This window comes from Lynx rufus, unplaced genomic scaffold (genome assembly GCF_022079265.1).
Source record: "Lynx rufus isolate CCGP_SWC_20201006 ecotype Redwood Valley unplaced genomic scaffold, mLynRuf1.p SCAF_22, whole genome shotgun sequence".
Lineage (NCBI taxonomy): Eukaryota > Metazoa > Chordata > Mammalia > Carnivora > Felidae > Lynx > Lynx rufus.
Genome location: NW_025814837.1, coordinates 8237513 through 8256779, shown reverse-complemented (window position 1 = coordinate 8256779; position 19267 = coordinate 8237513). Strand labels below are relative to the sequence as shown.

At 37.3% G+C, this 19267-nt stretch overlaps 1 protein-coding gene across 6 annotated transcripts in view; it reads right to left on the bottom strand.

Moving 5' to 3' along the window:
• NOL4 (nucleolar protein 4) overlaps positions 1 to 19267 on the bottom strand; it is a 442954-nt gene that overhangs the window by 119277 nt on the left and 304410 nt on the right. For 4 of the 6 annotated variants that reach the window (XM_047087053.1, XM_047087055.1, XM_047087056.1 and 1 more), the window contains one exon: positions 15297 to 15476. In XM_047087053.1, the coding sequence (XP_046943009.1) occupies positions 15297 to 15476 (180 nt within the window). Of the gene's footprint in view, positions 1 to 14366; positions 14559 to 15296; positions 15477 to 19267 lie in introns of all 6 variants that reach the window. The other 2 variants (XM_047087052.1, XM_047087057.1) reach the window with 1 other exon arrangement.

The window sequence follows — 19267 nt, the reverse complement described above, 5'->3', positions numbered from 1 at the left end:
GGAAATTAATCATTTTTGCTCCTTATCAAAGTGATTTTATCATAGAGGAATTTAAAACTATTATTTACTGTGAGTTTTGAGAACTATCTTCACCAGAACTCTCCTTCACCACATTTGATGGTAGAGAGCTTACTCTAATACTCCCGCATTTGTGTCTTCCTGGAAGGTAATTAGCAGAATGTGTTAAGGACCGTAGTCATGGATTCCACCAGGGACAAGTGCTGAAATTTCCCTCTTACATTGGTAAGAGTGCCCATGAAACACAAAAGCCTCCATGTGATAACCTAAGGATATTTTTGACAAAAAAATGCATAGAATTCAAGATAATTTATGAAAAACAACACTTCTCATGTTGGTTAAACATAGCTCAGTAAATATACTGTTTCGTATCTAATCAGATTTTTAAATGATGATTCAAAAATATATGTAACTATACTGTCTACATGATCTACACCTGGAATGAGATTTGTTACCTATTTCTTACCCTAGAGAGGAGATCATGCTAACTACCCTCGCTAATTATCTCTTCGTAATTAACTGTCATGAGTTGAACTTTCCCTAGCACTGTTCTTATTGCAATAATTATCTATGACCAAATCAGTGGTTGTTTCATTAAACAGATGGCTAAACTGTCGCGTGGAACTTTTGGAGTTTAAAAAGTCACATTTTAATTGGGGACTTAAGATGTGATTGCTGTTGGCACAACATAAATGTGCCTTTCCTTATAGATCCATGTAAAACTTAATACCACACCAACAAACTAGTCCACTTTTTGATCTCAAAACTATAAACTACACAATGTTAGTGTCCTTAGAACTTCTGCCGTACATTTAAGATGCTCCAGGTTTTTTTTTTTTTTTTTTATAAAGAAGTAAAGATAAATCATGACTGGGGGCACCTGGGTGGTTCAGTCAGTTAAGCATCCAACTCTTGATTTTGGCTCAGGTCATGATCTCACAGTTCGTGGGTTCGGGCCCCATGTCAGGCTCTGTGCTGATAGTCCGGAGCCTGCTTGAGATTCTCTCTCTCCCTCTCTTTCCTTCCCCCACTTGCATAGACAAGAAACATAAATTTAAGTTTAATAAACTTAAAAAATAAATCATGACTATAAGACTGTATTCATGGATTTATAGTACTTATTCGTGGCAAGGCTCACTAGCCTCCAGGGTTTAAGCATAACTAAATCAAGTATTAAATGAGACCAGATTTGGAGCAACTGTGATATCTACCCAAGATTTTATGTAGAATGAGCTCTTTCAAGATAATTAAAGCAAATGATACATTACTCAGAATTGACATAGGGCCCTAAATTATTTTTCCTAATCTTGTTACTTTCTAGAATACATAATTTAAAAATTCTGCAGCTTAGATGATACGCATATTTTATCTCCCACCAAATGATATATCTACACCTAAAGGGATAATTGTTACAGGCTGTGTAGAAAGTTGTAGCTCCTAAGGGATCCCTTCAATTAATCAAGCAGCTTCATTTGTATCCATCAGTGGAATAAAGTAATAGTTTAGTGATGAAGTGACTGACTTGAATATTATTATGAAATCAGCTACTTGCAATCTGACCGCTTTTGCTTTTTAATCTCTCTGAGCCTCACTCATTCTGCTAGGTATCATTAATTCTATTTTTGCAAATGGCAAAACCAAGGCTCATTCAGTAAGTTGTGAATAAGAAAAATAATATCTATATCATGGGCTAATTTTTGGAATTCCATGATGATGTACATAAAGTCACTGATATATTCACTTATTCAACAAACATATCTAATAAGCACATTCTATATGTCAGAAAGTATGTCATGTTCAGATATATAAACAGTATCAATACTGTCTCAGCCATCATAGTTTACAATCTAATATATGCCTAGCATGTAGGGTGTAATACACATGCAATAGAATATGTTAATTACAGACTTGCAACCTTTTACCAGCAATTCTATAATGCTAATATTGTATAAACTGAAAATTGTTCCAAAAACTTTGGGGAAGTTTGGCAGAAAAAAACTGACATGGCCTTTTCCCTACTTTCTGCAAATATTCCGATCTTTTATGTCAGAAATACTAATATATTTGTATATGAGCTGCTTTCCCAGACTCTGTTGCAAGTGTTATGCAATAACTGGAATATATACTCTATCATGTTCCCCAAATCTGAAAAGTTCTGAATTTTGGACCACATATGATCCAAGGTTTCAGGTAAAGCTTGTGGATGTGGACTAAAAACACAATTCAATTGTTCTTACCTCATCCTAGATGGTTTTGCTGGACATTATGAGAAAAGAGCCTCATGGACCTCACCCTGGCCATGACTATCATGAGAGCTCATCCATCCAAGAGGTGGATATATGATCTAAATAGGACTAAAGTCCTTTCATGGGAAGGGTGACCTGGAGCTGGAAGACTGCTCTCGGATGCTAAGTAAGAAGAGGGGCTTAGAGCTGCTGATGGCAACATTTTCCAGCAGGTAGCAAGGACCTGAGAGGAAGAAGCCTGGTTGAGAAATAGGGGATCGGCAAGCCGCTGACGTCTGGCCCCATGGATCCAGCTATGTGTGAATCCTTGGATGTTCCAGTTTGAGAAAATTCTCTTGACCTATTTAAAAGGAGTTTGAAAATGTATTTTCAACAAAAATGCTAATTGGTCTTCATCTAAGCTTTGACAACAAATATGAATTAATAGTATGCACTTTGGCCTTAATTTTAGAGCATCATTGGCCGTTAATAATGATCTTTCACAAATAAATGAGGATTTAATGTCATATTTAATACTCAGAAGCCCAGTTTGGCTAATCCCATCTGATAATACTTTTGATCAAGGCCAGAAAAACTGAATTATCAACTAAAGTGACATTTTCATTTTTTTAAATGTTTATTTATTTTTGAGAGGCAGAGAGAGACAGAGTGTGAGCAAGGGAGGGTCAGAGAGAGAGAGAAATACACAGAATCTGAAAAGGCTCCAGGCTCTGAGCTGTCAGCACAGAGCCCGACGCGGGGTTCAAACTCACAAGCCGTGAGATCATGACCTGAGCCGAAGTCGGACGCTTAACCGATTGAGCCACCTAGGCGCCCTGACATATTTTCAGTTTTAACTAAGTGACTACTTGAAATATCCACTAGGAAACATCCTTTAATTCTGAAAACAACTGACTAGATATGCTTATGATTGTTGCCGATCATGGCATCTTTGGCCCTAATAGCTTATTTGTGAAACCTAAAACTGCATACAAAATCTATTCACTTGGTTAATGTCACTACCTGTTCACACAAACTGCCAAATAGATGAAAATATTTTTTAAAATAGGATTTCAAGAGTTAAAAAGAGTTAAAATTAAATGTAACTTTTTTTCTTCAGGGATATATTTTTTCCCTATTAGATTTTCAGTCAGCAATCACTTTTTTTATTTTTTTTTTATTTTTTACTTTCTAATTTACATCCAAGTTAGCTGGCATATAGTACAATAATGATTTCAGGAGTAGAGTCCAGTGATTCATCCCCTACATATAACACCCAGTGCTCATCCCAACAAGTGTCCTTAATGCCCCTTGCCCGTTTAGCCCATCTCCCCACCCACAACCCCTAGAGCAACCCTCAGTTTGTTCTCTGTATTTAAGAGTCTCTTATGTTTTGTTCCTCTCTCTGTTTTTAAATTCCCTTCCCTTATGTTCAGCTCTTTTGTATTCTAAATTCCACATACGAGTGAAGTCATATGATATTTGTCTTTGTCTGACTAATTTCACTTAGTATAATATCCTCTAGTTCTATCCACGTTGTTGCAAATGGCAAGATTTCATTCTTTTTGACTGCTGAGTAATAATCCATTGTATATAAGCACTTTTAAAACTGAAATGCCAACTACGGAAGACTGTGAAACACATAGCACACAATAAAAATGAGCTTATCTCCCAACTAATTTCTACCACAAAGGAACACATTAGTCAATGTCCATTCATTCATCTTTCACTTGACAATTTCAATTCAGTTGAATTGAACAGGAACTGAGCAGCTTTCCTGAGCAATTAACTGTACTCTAGGTAAGACATTGTAGGTGATACAGACATGAACAGGTTAGGCAGCATAATACTCAAGGAACATAACTTCTTGTAAGGGAGCTAAGGCCCATATATAAATAACAGCAATATGAGACAGGAGCAAACTACAAAAGATGTACCACAAAGTACAATTTGCACACAGAAGAGAGAGAGAGATTTAAGGCTGCTTTTAGTGAGAAGTGAGCGCTGTCTAGATAGAGACATTTGATTTAGTTTTCCAAATAGTTCAAGAGATTGAGATAGTGAGGGTGTTCCAGTAAAGCCAGCCATGGCACACAATTTCAGATTAGACTGCATTTTATCATGTTCCTTGGATACCAGGTACCATGCGAGGTGGGAGTTTTTCCATTTGTTATTTCCAGTGACCAAGTGATGTTGGTTTTCATGTGCAAAATAAATGCTATTTGTTTCTGTTTTTCCCATGAGGAAGCTGAAACTTACTTATACAAGGTCCACCGGCAATAACTGGTAAAGGAGGGCTAAGAACCAAGACCCTCTGACTTTAAAAATCAAGGTTTTTTGTTTGTTTGTTTGTTTGTTTTTCAGATTTTCTCACCAACGGTGCTAATTTTCCACTGTTTCCTTCAGGGCACAGCTTCCTTCTGCTTGGAGGACATTTCAGCTTTTCCATAGACAGCCTGTAAGTGGTAACCTTGGTCACTGAAGTGGTGCTTTGCTTTTCACTCTGGAAGTACAGTTTAGCGGGGCTTTGATTTGTGAATTAAAACTAGTTTCTCTAAAAAAAAAAAAAATCGAGACTTTTTGTCCTTGGTCCCTTACAGACGGTCTTCTGGCATCTATTTTGAAGACAAGACGTGTGTCCATTCTGCTTTTACGTTTTAGATAATCTCTTGTTTCTTCATAGTGACCTTAAAGAATTTCTTGAGACTGCTGTACTTTCACTAGGATCCACACAGGTACAGATTTGTTTCTGTTTATACTGCTCAGCACGGGTCTACTTCCCTGCTCTTAGGACTCACTGGTTTACTCAATTCTATAAAATTCTCCCTTCTCATCTGTTTGAATTGTTGTCCTTATTCTAATTTCTCTTCCAGAGTGCCTATTAGATCTATCTTTATCATTCTACTCTCCACCTTAACTCCTTTTTCCTATTTCTCTTCTCGTTTTCTGTAATTTCCCCTTGATAGAGGAGTAGCTCTTTCAGAGTCCCAGTTTTTTATATAATTCTCAGTTCATGTTCCTGTCTAGTTGCAAACTAAAATACACATCTCCTGAACTGAAGTGGGCATTCAGACTACAACCCTGACCTGTTTTGGCCTACATTCACTTTTTCTATCTTCCTGGTCTGTTACCCTACCAAATTAAAGACTTACAATTATGGCTATGAGTTTTCTATAAGTTTCATAGCCTGAAATTTCCCTTTTCTTTCTTTTGATCTTATCTGGTTATTTAAAAGGTTGTTATATTTTACTTAGTATCTGTGTATTTGTAGAGGGAAGGTGGGTGGGCTCTATGCGGGGTACTCCATAAGGCTTAGGTCAACATTTTGCTAAAAGATCCAGTGCTAAGTAACTCTGACAACTATGTTGGCTATATTCCTTACACTCTATTTACTCGTCAATCTTAATATATTTAGTCAATAATGAGAGAATAGCACCCATAGTTCCTAAGTAAGGAAAAATCAGTGGACCAAAAGAGCTCACACTGAGAAAAGTACCAGAAATCCCATGTGATGGCTTAAGGTGAGAAATGAACTAATTAAGCATATTAGAAGAAAGAGTAGAAAGAGGCTAGATTATATTCTCAATATTTCTTATACATTATTACATATAATACCCCAACATCCAACTTCTTTAGAAAACTGGAGATTCAGAAAAATCACACAAAGTTGTACAGGAATTGAACCTAGGTCTCTCAGTTTCAAGAGCCCATACTCTATTACACTAAGAAATTTAGAATTTGTTCTGAGATGGCAAAAGTCTGACACCATCAAAGCCAGAACTGAGGAAGACTACTCTAGGAGCAAAAGCAGGTTTCTCATAAAGCCAGTGAAGTTTAGATACCAGGGTTCCTTAACTAGATGGGACTTCCAGAGTTTCTGGATGTTGTAAGCATTCTAGGTAGGGAGGGGAAGCCAAGTTAAAATCAGTAACTATTCATATGTGTGTCTGAAAATTGTCAAAAGAGGTGTCAAAGGAAAAGGGTCTGAATCTTCAAGACTTCTGTTTCGTTAAAATTTTTGGTGTTTTCTTACTATAAACAAATATTCATCCTTCTACATAATTTTTTGCTCACAATTTTATAGTATTTTTCTTTTAATATGAGGCCCCAATTTTATAAATTTCAGGCACAAATCCTAGTTCTGTTCCTGCCTCAGATAGAGGGGAGGGAGGATAAGATGCAAATATAGGAGTTAGAATTCTGTATGAGTACAGGTATGAGGTGTGAAGGGATAGAACTAAAATGGTAGCCAATAAATTCAAAATTATTGGACTGATTTGGGAAACACAGTAAAGGAAGAATCAACAGAATTCAATGAGCGGTAGGATGCAAGCCATAAGTGTAAGGAAGAGTCTAATCTCATTCCAGGTGTATGAATACGGCTACAAATCACAATAGTGGTGCTATTGCCAGAAAAAGGCAAGTCAAGAGGAACTTACAGGCGATTTGGTAGATGAGGTGAAAGACCAATGGCGAGGATGGATGATGGAAAATACAAAGAGTTCAGTGAAGATATAACATTTGTCCAGCATCTGGCTGACATTTGGAGTGAAATACAAAAGCTCTGCAGGCGACTGGACTTCCACTGCCAGAGTTGCTTATACAGAACAGACCTCTGCGGCTGTGGATAAGGTAAGACACAGTACATGGCCAAGCCCAGGATCTCAGGAAGTGGCCCCAAAGCAAGAAAAAGAAAATGAGGAGGGAGAGCAACAAAATGCTCAAGAAAATGGGGGCAAGTTCATTAAGAATACAATGTTTGGGGGCACCTGGGTGGCTCAGTCGGTTAAGCGTCCGACTTCGGCTCAGGTCACAATCTCATGATCTATGAGTTCGAGCCCCACGTCGGGCTCTGTGCTGACAGCTCAGAGCCTGGAGCCTGCTTCAGATTCTGTGTGTCCCCCTCTCTCTGCCCCTCCCCTCCTCATGCTCTGTCTCTCTCTGTCTCAAAAATAAATAAAAACATTAAGAAAAAAAAAAAGAATACAATGTTTGATTTGGTGCAAAGGCAGTCATGTGGTCTTTTAAAAAACCAATTCAATGGGCTGGTGAGAACCAGAGTCTGGAAGAGGGACCAGTGGGGGAGTTGGTTGTAATAAGTGTGATCTGTGAGTATAAAATAATCTTTCAGGAAACCTGGCAAAGAAGGATGGTTTCAGACTGTAGAAGAGAAGATCCAAGATGTAATATTTTCTTTGTCTAGGGACCTTTTGATAAGGCAGAAGAGAAGAAATTTCCCTCTCTCAGTGAAAAGGGAAAACTGAGAATGTGAGCATTGGGATGGTTGATGAAGCAGCTTTACGAATAGGGGGGAACAGAGGCTGCAGGGTCATCCAGGGGCAAACACAATGAGGACATCTCCTCTGTAAAGACAGTGGCAAATACTTGAAAAATTTTAGGTGACCATGAAAGTTCTTAATATTGCTTGTGCAGGCTGAGTGATAACTAAGACTAAGGTACATCCATGCTAACGACAGCCAACATGAAACAAAGATGCAGATCACTGAAACTGAGAAAGTAAAAGCATTGTGAATTCAAAAGACCGGATAGCAAAATTACTAAGCAGAGTATTAGAAGATACAATTAAAAAGAAATACCATGAATAAAGGACTCAGGAGATGATATGAAAGTATCCCAGGGGATGGTAGATGACCTGTATGAAAAAGAGCCCATAAACTGGTACAAGTAGCAGGTGGGGAATTCAAACAAAATGTGTTTGCTAATTAGCATCAATTAAGTTAATTGGTCACAAAGACAGAAATGTACATAGTTGTGCGAATAATAACACAAATAATGGCTGCACAGGTATTAGAGAGTTTTTAATCATGACCTTGTATGAAGGGATGGGTATACCTTTAATCAAAGTTTTAGTTTAAAGAAGCGCTTTAATTTCTATTTTATAATATTTCCATTAGCTAAGAATGAATAGCAAGTGTCACTGTAGTTTTTGCAATGCTCATATTAGGGAAGTTTTAAATTGAAAACAAATTCTGATCTCTCTACTTTCATCTGCATTAGATAACTCAAAGCAAATGATGTAATTAGTGAAATTCCCTAGGAAAAAAAATGTACTATTTCCTAAACATTATTTCTTTTCTAATGAAGGAATCATGAGTTCAGAAGGCCAGATATCAAAATAGCTAACAGGGATATTATAGGATGTAATTTAACAAAATACTATAATGAAGAGCTTTGATTATAGTATTAAAATTTGTTTCCATAATCAGACTTAAATACTTTTTAAAACTTACATCTCACTTTTTTCTTAAAACTGTTACGTACTCTATGCTATGCTATGATATGATATATACTCTATGATAAACTGAACAAAAAGATGACTAGAACCTCAGATAAACTTTGGCTCTGAACTTCATGGCAATGAGGCACAAATGTGAATATATTTAGTTGCATTGTCCTAGGAGAGAGAAAACAGAAAGCATTCTACTTCCACAGGAGAAGCATTTTTTTTCTTGTATTATGTTCTAAAAGAAGTTTCTGAACTAAGGTAATTTAATATGGACATTTAGTAGCCTAATGGACAATGTCATCGGCAAAATATTACAAAAATTTCATAGACTCATTTCTTCAAACATAGTTAATCACACGAATTAAAAAGTAAGTAAGCAGGAAATTTTTCAAGAGGCTAAATTTATTGAATTCAAATATCTAGGCAACCTGATCTAACTTGGTACAGTGGCAAAATTTGGGATACAGTAGGAATGACGGACTGCAAGCATCTTAGGCTGACTCTCCTAAATATTACCTTTGGGTTTTATACAAATACATGTAAACATATGCAGCATGGTGAAAAAGTCTCTAACAATACAAGCTCAGAAAATAAAAAGATAAATCACATCATATAACTCAGACTATCCTCAGGTATGGACCAACCCTACCTTGTTCATAAAGTTTTGCTTTTATGAACTTATCTGTTATAGATGCTCTTGAATTTAAGATCAGGACACCTTGGAGAAATAGATTTTTTTTCTAGAAAAATCAACATATGGTTTTTAGAAAACTAGCCAAAGTATTTTGAGAGTCTAAGCTGCACAAATGAATCAGTAGTGATTTGATATATTTGTTAAAGGATTAATTTCATGACTGCTTAACTCACTGAGTCCTAAAAATCTAATGAAAACTGAAACAGTACTCTAGATCAAACTTATGAGATTTATTTTTCATAGAATATGCCCTTTTATATTCAACACGGAGGATTTTATTATTTCAGATTATTGGTAACTGTTAGTGAAAATGTATAGAAAAGAATCATAATATAGTTACTGTCCTTCACCTATTACTTGGAGAGTATTTGGAGTAATAGCATGAAATTTTGGCTGCTTAAGCAATCAAGATTTGTAAGGTCTTGATAATTGTAGTGAAAAAGAAATTCATAAACACATACTCTCATATTTGTATCCATTCAGTGAAGTCAATTAAAAGTGTTTATGTCAGCATCTAAATTCTTAAGCGATAGTGTAGAATAATTAACCATACATAAATTTTATATATACTAATGATAGCAGGAAATTAATAAAAGTGAATGCCAAGATGCTCAAGTTCAGTACTAATATATGTTGTGATAAACCACTTCTATGGGATTATCTCTTTGAATTTCTTACAGTCAGCACAAAATATATAATTCAATATTTTGTGTTTCATTCTACTTAAGGCATCTTCTGGTTTAGACACCCCAAATAATTGGAAGAGCTAAGCTTATTGAATGCCACTTTGTTTTAGAATATGGAATCCCCTACCACATAATCCTACACTTAATAATTTCATTTTAAAAACATATTTAGGGGCGCCTGGGTGGCTCAGTTGCTTAAGTGTCCGACTTCGGCTCAGGTCATGATCTCACAGATTGTGAGTTCAAGCCCCGTGTCAGGCTCTGTGCTGACAGCTTGCTCAGAGACTGGAGGCTGCTCTGGATTCTGTCTCCCTTTCCGCCTGCCCCTCCCCCACTCACACACTGTCTCTGTCTCTCTCAGAAATAAACAAACATTAAAAAAATTTTTTTTTAATTTTTAAAAAAATTTTTAAAAAATTTAAAAAAAATTATGTTTTAAATAAACATATTTTAAAAATTTAAAAAAAATTAATTTTTTAAAAAATTAAAAAAAATTAATTATGTTTTAAATAAACATGTTTAAAAATTCTTTATGTTTCTCTGTTGACCTGTTAAATACTACAGAATAATTTGAGTGTAAAAATAACTACACACTGAAATTGAGATTTTTTTTTCATGTCTAACTACACAAAACACATTAGAGGAAAGATTCTTTTTTTTTTTTTTTTTAATTTTTTTTTTTCAACGTTTATTTATTTTGGGGACAGAGAGAGACAGAGCATGAACGGGCGAGGGGCAGAGAGAGAGGGAGACACAGAATGGGAAACAGGCTCCAGGCTCTGAGCCATCAGCCCCGAGCCTGACGCGGGGCTCGAACTCACGGACCGTGAGATCGTGACCTGGCTGAAGTCGGACGCTTAACCGACTGCGCCACCCAGGCGCCCCAGAGGAAAGATTCTTTTATTTAATGATGTCTCAATAAAAAAGAAATGATGGATATTACATAAAATTTAAAAAGTGATGACAAAAGATATTCACATACAGTATTTAGTTGTACTTACTATCTGGAGTAGTCATACATTTTCCTATCTGTTCTAGATAAGGGTAAGTATTCAAAATGACACATGATCCTCCCCATGCCCCATGACAATAAAGTGATACATTAAGGAAAAAAAAAAAATCAAGATACCAAGTATCAACTAGATGGTAGATTTATTATTGCCAGTAGTACATTACTAAGTAAATGTATAAAAAAATAAACTGGGGCATCTGGGTGGCTCAGTCAGTTAGGCGCCAGACTCTTCAACTCCACTCAGGTCATGATCTCACGGTTGTGTGTTCAAGCCCTGCATCAGGCTCTGTACTGGGCATTAAGCCTGCTTAAGACTCTCTCTCTCCCTCCCTCTCCCTCTGCTCCTCCCCTCTTGCTCACACACACACCTGTACGTTCACACGTGCTTTCTCTCTCTCTCAAAAAAAAAAAAAGAACCTACAATATAAATTTTCATTCATGTTGTTCACTTAACATTTAATTTTATTCAACCTTGTTACTTGACTGTTTTACTTCCCAAACCTTGTCACCTCAATGGATCATAATGATCAGGGAACATGTTATATTTTTCTAATTAAATGGGCAGAAATCTCTAATATTTTTGCTTATTACTTTATATAATGTTATTGCGTTGTTGAATAAATGAATGAATTCTTACAGCATATTTCTTTAGGATTAGTTAGTAAAACTACTTGACTTTGAATTAGTCGACTTTTGTTTTCTCTATGCATAGCACAGAATTTACAACAAATAGATGTGCATATTAAAGTAAACATGTAAGTACAATCAATAGAAAAACTTGAAAGCGTAAGGTATGTCTTAGAGAAATCAAGAATTTTACAGAATAATGATTTCTTTCTCTTAAAGAATAATTAATGTAAAAGAAGATAAATTTTATCATAAAATCTCTAAAAAATATGACAAGATTAGGAAAAAATAGTAATGCCAGATGCTGGTAAATAAAAATCTTGGTATATGATATCATCTTTGTTACTGAAAAAGAAGAGTCTATATTGTATATCATACTCTGTGAGAAACATTTATGTTCAACTGCAATTTCACATCAGCTGCTAAGTGGTCCTGAACCAAATGTCAACACCAGGACTCTTCTAGGCTTCTATACATGTTTAGATACCCTTTCTGTCTGTCATCTCTCTCCTGTTGAGTAGGTAATAATAATTTTTAAATAATTCAATAATGGGAGAAATAACTTTATTTTCTTCAAGCAAACTCTCCTTCTCTCTTATACCATACTGCCTTTCTGTCAAATTTAGTTTGATCAGGCATAACAATGCCATTTTTATCTAAAAAAATTTTTTTTTAATTTTTTTTTTCAACGTTTATTTATTTTTGGGACAGAGAGAGACAGAGCATGAACGGGGGAGGGGCAGAGAGAGAGGGAGACACAGAATCAGAAACAGGCTCCAGGCTCCGAGCCATCAGCCCAGAGCCCGACGCGGGGCTCGAACTCACGGACCGCGAGATGGTGACCTGGCTGAAGTCGGACGCCTAACCGACTGCGCCACCCAGGCGCCCCTTTTTTTTTTTTTAATTTTTTTTTCAACGTTTATTTATTTTTGGGACAGAGAGAGACAGAGCATGAACGGGGGAGGGGCAGAGAGAGAGGGAGACACAGAATCAGAAACAGGCTCCAGGCTCCGAGCCATCAGCCCAGAGCCTGATAAAAAAATTTTTAATGTTTATTTCTGAGGGGAGGGGGGAGGGACAGAGAGAGAGGGAAACATAGAATCCTAACCAGGCTCCAGGCTCCGAGCTGTCAGCACAGAGTCCGACGCAGGACTCAAACCCACCGGCCGCAAGATCATGACCTGAGCTGAAGTCGGACGCTTAACAGACTTAAAATGACACATGCACCACAATCTCGGACTTCAATATGGTTGTAACTTCCAAGAAGTAAGCAAATACTTAACTGGAGTATTTTGTGATTGTTTAACACAAACATTTTGGGAAGCTTTTATCGAACGATAGATTAAATAATGTTTGAAAATATTTTCAGAGTTAAGATTTACTGAGTGGTGACTATCTGTCAGCAACGGCTCGCAGAGCTTTTCCAAGTGACAATTTATGTAATCCTCATGACCTTATAAAGCAGGAGTGATCATCTCCGGAGGAGGTACCTAAGTACAGGCAGCTGACTTGCCGGGTCACACACAGCTACAAAGTGATGGATCCAGAATGCCAAACCAGGCTCTCTGAGGACTGAACCTTGTGCTCCATCTAGGCACATGCCTCTCAATAACAGCCATTCGGTTTTAAAGAATGTCGAAGGTAGGGGCGCCTGGGTGGCACAGTCGGTTAAGCGTCCGACTTCAGCCAGGTCACGATCTCTCGGTCCGTGAGTTCGAGCCCCGCGTCGGGCTCTGGGCTGATGGCTCAGAGCCTGGAGCCTGTTTCCGATTCTGTGTCTCCCTCTCTCTCTGCCCCTCCCCCGTTCATGCTCTGTCTCTCTCTGTCCCAAAAATAAATAAACGTTGAAAAAAAAAAAAATAAAAAAAAAAAATAAAGAATGTCGAAGGTATTTTTACAAGCCAGTGAAGAAGAATTAATAGTCAATAGTGGACTTACTGCTTTGGTCATTTCATTCAGATCGAAAAACCTATTTCTCCTATATGACATACTCTGAAACCTCTCGTAGCTTCACTAACATCACCCTTCCGCACCTAACACATTACAGGCACCGATCGCCATCACTATCAGCCTTGGCTTTGATGGACCCACGAAAGGGAAATAAATCGATTCAGAAAATTTTTAATACATCTCTGCTCACATACACAAAAAACAAAAATAAAAAAATACATTGTAAATGAATACGCTATTTCTGGGCATAACAATTAGAGAAAGGTGAAATAAAGTTCAAAAAACACTGATACCTGATTTCCACCCATAAGGATCTAATGTCAGCATAATCTCGTCCATCTAGAAAGCCCAGATGAATATAAAAGCTCATGTTACCATCCACAAGCCCGCAAATACACTGAGTACAACAAAGCCTTATCTTACTGATCTTGAACTTTCAAGGCTTGCAATTTGTTAGCCATTGATATGAAAACAGTATTATTTAGGTGGAGTCATCCATTTCCTTTGGCTCCAGACAAAGCCATTCTCACGTGCCACCTAAAGCAGCAACTGGTGCTTCAAGCCTTGATTAACCTTATACCCACTTTGGTAGTGACAGAAAACGAACACGAATGAGATGCTGGTTCTCACCGGTTTTTACGCAGATTGCCCTCATTTGCTGTGACATGGTACCATGTGGGCCTGTAAGCTGGTCTCACCAGCTATGCCTTATTGAATAACAAAGGGGATAAATACTTCGGGAAGATGAAAAGGAGAAGGGGGTAAAAACAAACAAGCAAACAAAAACCCCTTTGACCTGACATTATGGAAAAAATAAAAAAGACACTAAGATGAAAAAAAAATAGTGTCATGGTTTACATGTGGGATTTTGATGGAATCTAGGGCTGTGTTTTAATTCAAAACTCACCATCTCAAAACCACTTCTTTTCATCCGCCTGCAGGACTTGAGGTAAGTACGTATACGTTTTCTGGCACGCTCTTGATACTCAGGGAACTGTCGCCTGCATGAGTCAATGATAGCCTGGATCTTTTCTTTGGGCTGCTTAGAGATTGGGACCATTCGGTCCAAGTTTTCATCTACAAACAGCCTGACAAACATCTGTTGGCAAGAGGGAGACAGAGGAGAAGGGTTTGGAGGACTGCTCTCTGCTGTTCCTAGCTTCCTGTCTTGATTACCGATAGGAAAATACTCTTTTCTGCTTTATGCACTGGAGAACTTTGCAATGGAAAGCCAGAGATTTTAAGCAAACACCTCTTAAAGGCTTTTTAAATGGTTGGATAAAAAAAAACTAGAGAGAAAGAGAGAGAGAGGCAGACAGACAGACAGACAGACAGAAAAGTATAGACTATCATGTAGGAAAAAAAAATTCAGGAAATAACAGCAGACTGTGACAATTAAGCACCCCATAAAATTCTCCATTAATGATCAGTATGGCTGCTACATTGCTACCCTGCACAGTGTACTAATCTCTGATAACAAGGGGGACTCTTTTGTCATGCATAATTAGATAAGCCAGGAAGGCAAAAGAAATAACTGATGACAGGCATACTCTTGCAAGGAATAAGCGGAGACCCCCTCATCCTCTAGGTAAACATGCATACTCACACAACACAAATCCAGTTTTCAGCTCACATTTGGCTGTAAAATTCTAAACAAAACCCAGCAATTCTGGTGTCTGGTTGGCAAAGAGAGTTTCATGTACTTTTTAAATCCTTCTGTAAATTAAACAAACACGTCTCTAGAATATCCACGTTTACCAACAAGCAACAACATGAAAGTGAAGTGGTACAAAGTAACCCACGTGGGCGGGGAGGGGGGGGCGGTGGTGGGACTCACATTGAAAGCTTTCAGCCGCTCTGCCTCAACGCCATCAGTCTCGTTAACTTTCTCAGAATCGTCGTGGTCATCGTGGTCGTCTTCATCCTCATCGCCCCTGTTTAGAGACAGGTCCTCGGCACCTCGGTCTACACTCTCATTTTTGCCAGAGTCGTAGCTTGAGTAGCTGTGTGCGGGAGACTGAAAAGAAAGTGGGGGGAGGGGGGATTGCTGCTTTGAAGTTCATCACATAGCTTATAAATTTCATTTTAAAATTTCAACTATTACGTAAAAATCTTGTTGAAAAAGTTAATGCCAGAGTTGGGGCTGTTTTCATTTGAATCAAAAGTAATTAAGACTAGATTAAAAATTCATTTCCCAAGTTACACCAGCCACATTTCAATAGCTGCGTGGATCATTTCTACCACTGCAGGAAGTTTTTACCGAATTTGGCTTTTCAAGAGCAAAGATAGTTTCCACTCAATGTACATAGTCTAGAAAAGAGAGAAAAAAGAAAAAAGACAGGAAAGCCAACCTATAATCACTTTTGCAAGAGAATCATTGAATCATATATTCTTAGAAACAGAAATGACCTCAGAGCTTAGTCAATCTAACTGCTTTAGTATTTTTTAAACAGATTAGGAAACTGAGGGGTGGATATATTTATTGCCCAAGAAGGACTATACAAAATATTGATACCAGGCTGCTATTTATAAACCACAGGCTTGAAAATCAGTTTTTAAAAGGTCTGTGAGTCTTAGGATGGCATCTAACTTTGGTCTAGAGAAAAGGAACCAGGTTTCCTCTGAATCATCTTTTAAGTTGAATGTTTTCTAAAGCTTAGTAGATGAATGCCAACCAACAGTTTTCACAAACTTTGATAATTGTGTTCAAGAGCAACCATGGGTCCCACTGTGGAAACTTCTACATCTTTGTCAGGGAAGTACCTTTTCCTTTCAGAAATAGCTTCTGCTTCTCCAGGCAAAAGTGCCAATTATAGGGCATCAGCCTTCTCTACCCTAGAGGTGCCCCAACTTTACCCCTATGTAACTGAAATCAAGTTGAATCCCACAGGACTAAGCAGAACAAAAGTCCTAATAACATCATCTGAGATTCTAGATTCAACTGTGCCTGAAATTCACCCACAGTTGAATTCAGCTGTGTGATACTGTACATCTTCTACACCACCCCCTTAGTTTTTTTCTTTGCCTAAATCTGAGTTTTAGTCCTTTGCAATTTAGTCTGGAGTGGTACAGAAATTATTATAAGTCCAGATTAATAACCCATATTTCACATACGGTAACTTAGGTACAAAGGTGGCCTCAGCTAAATGGATAATATCTCTGTCAACAGCGGCAGCATTTTCCAATTAACAAAGTAAAATGCTTTAGAAAGAACTTTACAATGGAAAATTTTAAATCAGCAGTGTTCAAAAATGTCTGTGTGCAATGATAACGTATGTGTAGTATGTTTTAAGGATCACACTGTTATTACTACATAATAGTAATAGAGGAAGAATAATAAATAGAGGAAGAATAATAAAACTAGAATAGGTCACTGATACTAAAAATAAAGCTAAAATGGGGGTGCCTGGGAGGCTCAGTTGGTTAACCGTCTGACTTTGGCTCAGGTCATGATCTCACAGTTCATGGTTTCAAGCCCCACGTCAGGCTCTGTGCTGACAGCTTGGAGCCTGGAGTCTGCTTCGGATTCTGTGTCTCCCTCTCTCTTTCTCTGCCCCTCCCCTGCTCACTCTCTGTCTCTCTCTCTCTCTCTCTCTCAAAAATAAATAAAACATTAAAAAAATAAAGTTAAAATTTAAAACCCAGTATATTTGACACTATATCATTGTAATATTATAATAATATTTCAAATTGTTAACAAGGTAGATTTACCAAATAAAACATAAAGCAAATATTCCATAGGTTTGAAAAACATAGCATATATATTTTTTTAAATGCCAAAGTACAACATTTTAAGTGTTATAATACACTCATATGAATGCAAATAAGCTGGGCTAATATATTCTTTCTATTGCCATGTGAAACACGCAACCTAGCCATCTGCTATAAATAGAACCATTTGGAATGATGTAGGATTTATACCTCTAGTCCCTCTAGCTAAAAAAAAATCCAGTCTTACAGATCTGAGAATATTCAGAATCTAAATCTAAAGCATAATCAATTTTTCCCTCTACAATATAAACTGAAATTTTTATAACTCTGAATCCAGTTTCTCAGCTGGAATGTCATTTTCTGCCTCTGCCACTGTTGAAGACAGAACTAGATTTCAAGGCCACTCTGAGTAAATTCAATTTCCACAGATTCCCTCTTCTACCTCAGTCTACTTCAATGTTTCTCTAAACTGTGAACTCTTAATATGCTATGGCATTTGACATAAAATTAAAGACTATCATTGCTCTCTACTTCTCATGTTAATTTGCATTTTCTTTTAAGCTACATGGAGACAGGAATCTCAATAGCACATGGCCTTCTACTTCTTCCCTACAGCAACAAAGAAATGCTCTCTACAGAAATAGCACTTAAGACTTTTTGCAGGACCCAATTTTCTACATAACTATTTGGTCTTTAAAAATGGAGGAATGAAGACAAGCCACAGATTGGTAGAAAATATTTGCAAAAGGCACATCTGATAAAGGACCGTTAATCAAAATATACAAGGGACACTAAAAACTAAATGATAAGAAAGAAAACGACCTGATTAAAATATGGCCAAAAACCTTAAGAGATACCTCACCACAGGAGATAATAAGAGGGCAAAGAGGCCTATCAAGAGAGGTTCCACAACATATGTCATCAGGGAAATGCAAATTAAAACAAGGAGATGCCCTTATAGGGCCAAAATCTGAAACACTGTCAACATCGAATGTTGATGAGGATGACGAACAACAGGAAATCATTCATTGCCAGTGGGAATGCAAAATGGTACAACCACTTTAAGACAGTTTGGCTTTTTCTTTCAAAATTAACTACTCTTCTCATATGGTCCAGCAGTCATATTCCTTGGTATTTACCCAAGGAGTTAAAAACTATGTCTACACAAAAAACTGCATAGGGATATTTAGAGCAGCTTTATTCATAATTTTTAAAACTTAAAAGCAGTCAAGGGGTGCCTGGGTGGCTTAGTCGGTTAAGCATCCGACTTTGGCTCAGGTCATGATCTCGCAGTCTGTGAGTTCGAGCCCCGCGTCGGGCTCCGTGCTGACAGCTCAGAGCCTGCAGCCTGCTTCGGATTCTGTGTCTTCCTCTCTCACTGCCCCGCCCCCACTTGTGCTCTGTCTCTATCAAAAAATGAATAAATGTTAAAAAAATTTTTAAAAAAGCAGTCAAGATGTGCTTCAGTAGGCGAATGGATGCATAAACTGTAGTACATCCAGGTAATGGAATATTACTTGATACTAAAAAGATACGAGCTAAAAAGTCATGAAAATACATGTTACCAAGTGAAAGAAGCCAACCTAAAAAGGCTACATATCACATGATTTGAACTATAAGACATTATGTAAAAGGCAGAACTATGAACAGTAAAACGATCAGTGGTTACCGGGGGTTGGGGTGTAAGGAGGGATGAATAGGCAGAGCATGGAAGATTTCTAGGGCACTGAAAATACTCTATATGATACGTGTCATGATATATTTGTACAAACCCATAAAAAGTACAACACCATGATTTCTAATATAAACCATGGACTTTGGGTATCTATAATTCATCAATGTAGGTTTATCAATTATAACAAATGTACCACTCTGGTAAGTAATGTTGATAATGAGGGAGGCTATACATGCCTAGGGGCAGTGCGTGTATAGAAATCTCTATACCTTCCTCTCAATTTTGCTATGGGGCCAAAGGTGTATTTTTGCCTTAATTATATATTCCATTTTTTTCCTTTCGACATAACCTGTGGCTCTCCTTAGCGAAGACCTATTAAAAATACATTTGCTGAGCTCTTTATAGATTTTAGATACTAGCCC